This window comes from Mesitornis unicolor, unplaced genomic scaffold (assembly GCF_000695765.1).
Source record: "Mesitornis unicolor isolate BGI_N332 unplaced genomic scaffold, ASM69576v1 scaffold20949, whole genome shotgun sequence".
Lineage (NCBI taxonomy): Eukaryota > Metazoa > Chordata > Aves > Mesitornithiformes > Mesitornithidae > Mesitornis > Mesitornis unicolor.
Genome location: NW_010208203.1, coordinates 632 through 7,727, shown reverse-complemented (window position 1 = coordinate 7,727; position 7,096 = coordinate 632). Strand labels below are relative to the sequence as shown.

General features: G+C 58.5%; 1 protein-coding gene across 1 annotated transcript in view; it reads left to right on the top strand.

The window, feature by feature from the left end:
- The window catches only part of STIM1 (stromal interaction molecule 1), a gene marked incomplete at both ends in the record, with an annotated part of 17,805 nt that extends 12,139 nt beyond the window's left edge, over positions 1–5,666 (top strand). Inside the window, 2 exons of the mRNA XM_010192417.1 lie at positions 4,336–4,720; positions 5,456–5,666. Of these exons, the coding sequence (XP_010190719.1) occupies positions 4,336–4,720; positions 5,456–5,666 (596 nt within the window). The remainder of the gene's footprint in view (positions 1–4,335; positions 4,721–5,455) is intronic.
- Between the last annotated feature and the right edge of the window lie 1,430 nt (positions 5,667–7,096).

Below are 7,096 nucleotides of genomic sequence, written 5' to 3'. Positions count from 1 at the left end.
TCTTTTGGCTCCTCCAGCCCCTCCCCAGCTCTGTTGCCCTTCTCTGCCCACGCCCCAGCCCCTCAATGTCCTTTTTGGGGCCCAAACCTGACCCCAGGATCCGAGGGGCGGATTCAGATGTCCTTGCCTCTCTCAAAAATGCGTTTTCCAGATACCTTTCCTATCTCTGGCTCTTGCACGGGAGAACAGGAGGCCTGAGGAGCAGCTGTGCTTTCTGAGCCCATGCTGACAGCGTTGGCTGCAGCGTCTCCTTGGTGATGTCTGATTTGGGTCACTTTGTAGTGAGGACTTCACCAAAAGCCCATGTAAGTGAGCAGGAGCTGAGGAAGAGGAGCAGCAGAGCCCGGGGGCTGGCAGCGTGGGCTGCAGGAGGTGCCATGGCACCATCGCCATCCCTCCCTCCTGGCTTTGGGCTCTGGTTTGGTGCCATGGTGCCATCACCATCCCTCCCTCTTGGCTTTGGGCTCTGGTTTGGTGCCATGGCACCATCGCCATCCCTCCCTCCTGGCTTTGGGCTCTGGTTTGGTGCCGTGAGGGTCTGGAGGCGAGTGCTGAGGCAGGGCTGGGAGCGATGGAGGCAGAGCAGGAGGATTTGGGCAGCCTGCAGGGCGTTAGGGCAGGAGGAACGGGGCATCGGCAGAATGCGTGGAGTCATCGGTCAGACGATGGGGTCCTACGTACGGGTGTCTGGGATTACCAGTCAGGAGCTGCTCTGATGGGAGACTCTAAAGCTGGAGCTGGGGTGGCCGAGGGAGGGAGGTCTGGGTCCCCTGGGACCGAAGGCACAGCCTCCCCCGCGTTTCAAACCTCAGCTCTCGGTGCCTCCAGTCACCTCGAGCGCGGTTTTTCCTGGTCCGTTCCCATCAGCGCAGCGATGGGCGCGGGCAGTGAGCCCACAACTCCCATCCCATCCCATCCCATCCCCGCGGGTTGCACCGGGTGATCTTTAAGGTCCCCTCCAACCCCCCAACTCTGCGGTTCGATATCTCCGTGCAGCACCCACGTTCCCAAAGCAAGGGAGCTTTTGCCGTTCCCAAAGGCTTTTTCTCTCTGTGGACTACAGCAGAGAGGCGCAGTTCTTCCTCCCAGAAGCGCGGGTGTTGCTGGCTGCCCGTGATGGTCCTCCCGGTGAATCACATTTCTCTCTCTCCCGTCCCACCTGGTTGGCCCATCCCAGACGCAGCCTGGCTTTTCGGGCGCAGGTTCAGTGACCGCTCGTCTCTGTCCTCGGAGGATCAGTCCCTCTGGAAATACCCTGGTTTGGTTCTCTTCGGTTATATTTGAATCTTTTTTGTTCTACCCTCTGCCCTTCATCTGGACTAAAATACATCCACAAGTTTTCCAACTTTCTGGCACGGCAGACTAATGAGTGTTCCTCTCTTCACTGAGTCAGCAGCATCTTTACTAACCCCCGGGAAGAGTCTGGTGGGATGAAGAAGAATCACAGGTCGCTGTACTTCTCATGCGCTCTTGGGTTTTGATTTTTTTTAAAAAAAAACCTTTTTAAAGGTTAAAACCTACAGTTACGAAATCTGGAGGGGTTTTTTTTCCACTTGTTTTTGCCCCTGAGGTGGAGGTTCGGGACTCAGGCTAGGCCGGGAGGAGGTGGCACCGTTCCCTTTCCCATCCCACCTCCTTCCCCGTGCAGGCTTTGCTGGCCGAGGGTGACCTCGAGGGGCGCCCCGATCCCCCCTGACGGGGGCAGCCGCCCATGGCCGTGCCCTTCATCCCTCAGTATCCATAAAAAAATGGAGCGATGCCCCCTGTGATGCTGATCTGTCCCCTGGTGGGGGACAACACGCTCAACCCCATGCTGAGCCTCCTGTTTCTGGCTGGAAGCCGCCCCTTCGCCAAGCGCCGCTGGGCACCGGCGGTTGTGGGACGGAGGAGGACGAGCAGGCGGTGGTGGGGGTCTGCCTCGAGATGTGTCCCCCACCATCAGAGCCCGTGGAGCTGCTGGAGTCCAGAGGAGGCCACGGAGATGGTGAGGGGCTGGAGCAGCTCTGCTGTGGGGACAGCTGAGAGAGTTGGGGGTGTTCAGCCTGAAGGAGAGAAGAGAAGGCTGCGGGGAGACCTTAGAGCACCTTCCAGGACCTGAAGGGGACAGGAAAGCTGGGGAGGGACTTTTGACAAGGGGTGGAGCGATGGGACCTGGCGGGGCGGCTTTAGACTGAGAGAGGGGAGATTTCAACTGGATCTCGGGCAGCAATTTCCATCTCTGAGGTGGGGAGGCCCTGGCCCAGGGTGCCCAGAGAAGCTGTGGGTGCCCCCTCCCTGGCAGTGCCCAAGGCCAGGTTGGACGGGGCCTGGAGCAGCCTGGGCTGGTGGAGGTGTGACCCCATGGGGATTTTTGGGGGATTTGGGGTCCCTTCAACCCAAACCCTGCTGTGATTTGATGATGAGCAGGTAATTTGGCAAACGTTGGTAAAACACGTGGGGTGATAACGCTGATAAATCACAAGAGTTCGTGGGTGTGCAAGGAGCAGCAAACCTGGCAGAGAAACTGGGATTGACCCCAGGGACGTGGAAACAGCAAAGTTTCCCAAATCATTGTTGCCTGTTCCTTCATCCACTTGCCATACGGCCGGGCAGCGATCCTCGGTCCCCAGGCTGCTGCTGAGCCGCAGGACACCCCTGTTTCCCAGCCCCGTTTTGTAGCAGTGATTTGCTGGTTCTTCGATTCCCGAAGGAGCTCTCCTCCTCCTCCACTTCTCAGCTTTCCTGTCTGTTCACCCTTTTAACCCATTTTTACATTCATTTCTTGCGCATATGAGAAACCCTGAACACCTTATCTCCTGCAACGAAGGAGCACCTTGTGTGGAATTACAGCCAGGGCGTTAAACACGGCCTCTCCGCTGCTCTGCGGGGTGGCAGTGCTCGCTGGCTCCGCAGTTTTCCCATCCTCTGCCTGATGGAAACCAGCGTGCAGAGACCCCCGGGAAGGTGCGGGTACCCCAACCCCAGCTCGGTCCGTGGTTGAGGGGCCAAGGGAAACAGCGGAGCTCTCCGGCCTCTCTTACCTGTCAGGGAGGATGACGTGGCCGGAAAGGTCGTTACGCTCTTTAACAGCCATTAATTAGCTGGTGGCAGCGCACTGAAGAAGTCAGCCCCGGCTGTTTTTCTGAACCGAGATGCATTTGCAATTAGAGGAGGTTATTTTCCAGATGGAGCATCTCTGTGATCGGCAGGGTGGTGGGAAACGGACTGGGGAGAGAGGGCACCACTTTGGGCGTCCCTGCTCCATTAATGCCCCGTCAGTGCCCCATTATTACCCCATTAATACCACATTACTCATAACACCATAGAATTACTTGGTCTGAAATGACCTTTAAGATCAGAGAGCCCAACCGTTAACCCAGCACTGCACCACCAAACCATGGCCCTCAGCACCTCATCTCCATCTGTTGAACCCCTCCAGGGATGGGGACTCCACCACTGCCCTGGCCAGCCCCTGCCAAGCCCTGAGAACCCTTTAAATAAAGAAATTTCCCCCAAAATCCAACCTCACCCTCCCCTGGCACAACTTGAGACCATTTCCTCTCCTCCCATCGCTTGTTATGGGGAGCAGAGCCCGACCCCCTTTGCTACCCCCTCCTTTAGGAGCTGCAGAGGGGATGAGGTCTCCCCTCAGCTTCTATTAATACTATTTTACCCAGTAATGTGCTATATATAAAATACAATATATTACCCTATATATTACCCATAATACTCCATTAATACCCCAGTCACTGTTCATCTGCCACGCATCCCGGCTGTTCTGCCCTGCAGTCGGGCACCAGCCCGGGAGGTCTCGGCATCTTCACAGAAGCTTTCCCAAGCACAAGTTGCTCCTGTGCCAGGCTCCAGGCACGGCGCTGGTGTGGCGATGCCGGCACGGGAGCAGAGCGGGGCTGTGGCCATGGAGCTCGCCTCAGCAGTTGTGGGTGCCGGTGTCCGAACCCCTCACCGCAGGCTCCTCGTTCGGGCTGTGCTGCCAGGGCGTGAAGCATCTGAACCATTTCAGTGTCTGCGTGAGGGTGGAAAGGTTCCTGCCCTGCCAGCGCCGACCTCTTCGTGCCTGCTAAAGCAGCCTGGGTGCTAGCTCTGGTGAGAGGTTGCGCAGGGGGAAATCTCGCAGCGTTTCTGCTTGAGGCCAGACGGTCAGATAAGGTGTTCAGAAAGCTCCGGCGTCAGGGGTGTCCCCACAGCGTTTCGTGGGCCGGGCGTTAACCCAGCATGCCGAGCTTCTGCACCCCAGCACAGCCCCAGCGCGGGGCCGCGGGTGGCAGCAGTCCTCGTCGGCTGGATCCGCTGCCTTCAGCCTTGTCCCCTCTCTCTCTCTCTGTCTCGTTGCAGCTCCCGCCTTGCCCGGCACAGTTCGACAGCGCCTGGTGGACCCGCAGCACGGCCACGGATCTCAGAGGTTGGTAGAGAGTTACGCGCCGGGCCAGACTGAGTCGGGCCAAGCTGCCCACTACCGGGCGGGCAGAGTCTCCCTCCGTCGAATGCACAGCCTCTCCGGACAGTCGTTCAGTTCCGAATTTCCCGGCGCCGGCCCATCACCTGCTGCCACCGCCACCTCTTGCTCCTCATCCACCACCACCGCCTCTGCTCCTGCTTGCCATGTCCACCCTGTCTATCACCATCACACCACCTCTTATTTCCTCCAGACGGACTCCACCCCCGATCTGCCCCCTCCTGATGTCACCTCTGGAGCTCGCTGTCGCGCTGAGAGCTTTGGGTATTTCCTCTCTTTTCTTTTCTAGCTCCCTGCTGCGTCTCAGAGCTGGCGCTTGCTCGGGTGCTCCTCCTCCTCCTCGCGCCCTTGCCTTTTGGGGCCTTTGCTTTATTATTTTCCCACGTGTTTTGTTTCTTCAACCGTTCCCCTGTGCCCGTGGACCCTCTGAGGAGTGCTCCGGTCCATTCCCATGCCTGCGAACTCGGGGGGTGCGTTAACCAGGGAGGTGCTGGTGTTTAACCACAGCCGAGCACATGAGAGCCCCTGGGCACAGGGTTACTGCTGAATCGGTCAGGTTGTCACCTGTGAGAGGGTAGCACAATTAATCAAACAAACGCTGACCTTATTTGAAGCCTTGACCAATTTGGGGGCTTCACACGCGAGTAGCGAAGGGAGCGCGATGGAAGGGCGCAGTGAGGCAGCAGTTGGTGCTGCCGCAGGGTTTGAAATCTGCGCTGGTTTTAAGAGGTGGCCAGAAGCGGCGTTTTGTTGTGTTTCGGAGCACATCTGCCCCTAGTTTGGTAGGGGATGAGGCGTTGGCTGTGTTTCGGGTGAGGAACAGCTGAGTAATGAGAGGAGGCAGTTGGAGCCGCTTCCCACTGGACCAGCGGCGTCAACCTGGTCCCTGTCAGTGCCGGCAGCGAGCAGTGGCTCCTTGGAGACCCCCGTGCAATAAGGCCCAAGGGACCGGTTGTCACCTCCACCCCTAGATCCTCACCCTCTCCTCCTCCACCGCAGGTCGGAGGCTGCGCGAGGCTGCGCCCGCTCGGGTGTGAGATTTAAGCCCCGCTGGGTGCGAGGGGACGCGTGGGTCGCGTGGTCTCTGGTCCGGGGCATCGCGGGCGCTGGGTGTGAGGGGACGGTGGCCGGGCGGCTGCGACAGACGTCAGAGCCTCCCCTGCCGCTGTGCTGGGGAGCTGTGGCCGTGCCCACGCTGGCTCATCTCGCTGTATTGCAAATGTCCTCCTCATCCTCAGCGTCAGACTCATCTGCCAGGCTCTCAGTGAGGAAGTCGATAGGGGCCATGTCCTTTCTCCTCTCTTTATCCAGGCAGGATGGTGTTCCACGTCACCGCATCCCCATGCGTTGTACCACGACTCCTTTATCTGCAGCTCCCTGCCCGTAGCCATAGGTTCTCCCTTGCCATCCCGTACCCCGTCTCCGTTTCAGGTGTCTCCCCCCTCGCAGGGACCAGAGCACCCCTGAGCCCAAAGCGGCTCCCGCAGAGCCCCGAGCGGCCCCAGGCAGATTCTGGATTATTCTGGAGTATCGGGGCAGGAAACCACTGCATCTGCTCCGTAACGGGCAATTAACGAGCTGCGTTGGTTAATTTAGTAGTGTTTGTTTTGGGGATTACGAGAAGCAGCGTGATTAAAACTCAGATTAATCGCTGAAATGGATGAGACTTGGGGATCCCGGTTAGAAAAGGCAATGGTGCTGGGAGGTCGTTAGCAGAGATTGGTTGGGGTCTTCTCCGTGTCCCCCTTGGTGGAGAAGGGAGCCAGCTCCGTTTTCTCCTGGTTCCCATAGCAAACACCCCCCGTGGGTGCAGGGTGATGGATTTAGCGATGGAATTGTGCAAACTGAGACCTTCTCACCCAAGATTTGCTTCACCTACGCGACAGCAGGCGGCTCCCAAACCCAAACCCATGCCCATCCATCCTCCGTTCATTTCAGGAACCAGAAATGAAGAAGCGGGTGCCCAAATGTGTCCATCTTTCGTTGCTTTTGATTTCTTCCTGTCCAACAACTGCATCCTTAGCAGATCCTGCTTAGATGCATCTCTAAGAGCGCCGCCACCAAGGCGAGCCACGGCACGACCCATGCCTTGCTCTTTCTCTTCGATATAAGCAGTCCCAGAGGCCTTTCCCTGCGCCCCTGAGCTCTGCAGCCTCCCAGAGAGGCGAGCACCACAGCTGGGGCAGCTGAGGCTGAGAAAGGCTTTCCATGGAGTCTTGGCAAGGGTGAAAGCAGAACCCAAAAACCCCAAACCCCGGCTCCCTGGGGTGGCCGGGTCGCTCTCCCCTCGCTCGAACCCGAGAGACACCAATGTTGGTGAGAATGCATGGGAGAAATGGTCTGCACCGAGCATGGGGCCAGGCTTGGGGATCGCTGGCTCCACTCGAGCCAAAGCGGGGGTCAGCCACGTAGGGTCCTGCCGGGATTTGCTTCTCGTGACCTCCTCACTGTTTGCTTCTCTTTTGCAATTGGCTTCAGAGGATCCGGTGCAAACCAGGTCAGAGCTGTTGTGGTTTCCAAGGCTGATGCGGGGTCTTTCAACGCCAAGGGAGGGGACTGGGCGTCCCTGGTTGGGGGGAGAGGGGCTGGAGGGGGCTGTCTGTGCGCACAGAGGTTTCTGCTGCCGGTGCCTGCCCCGAG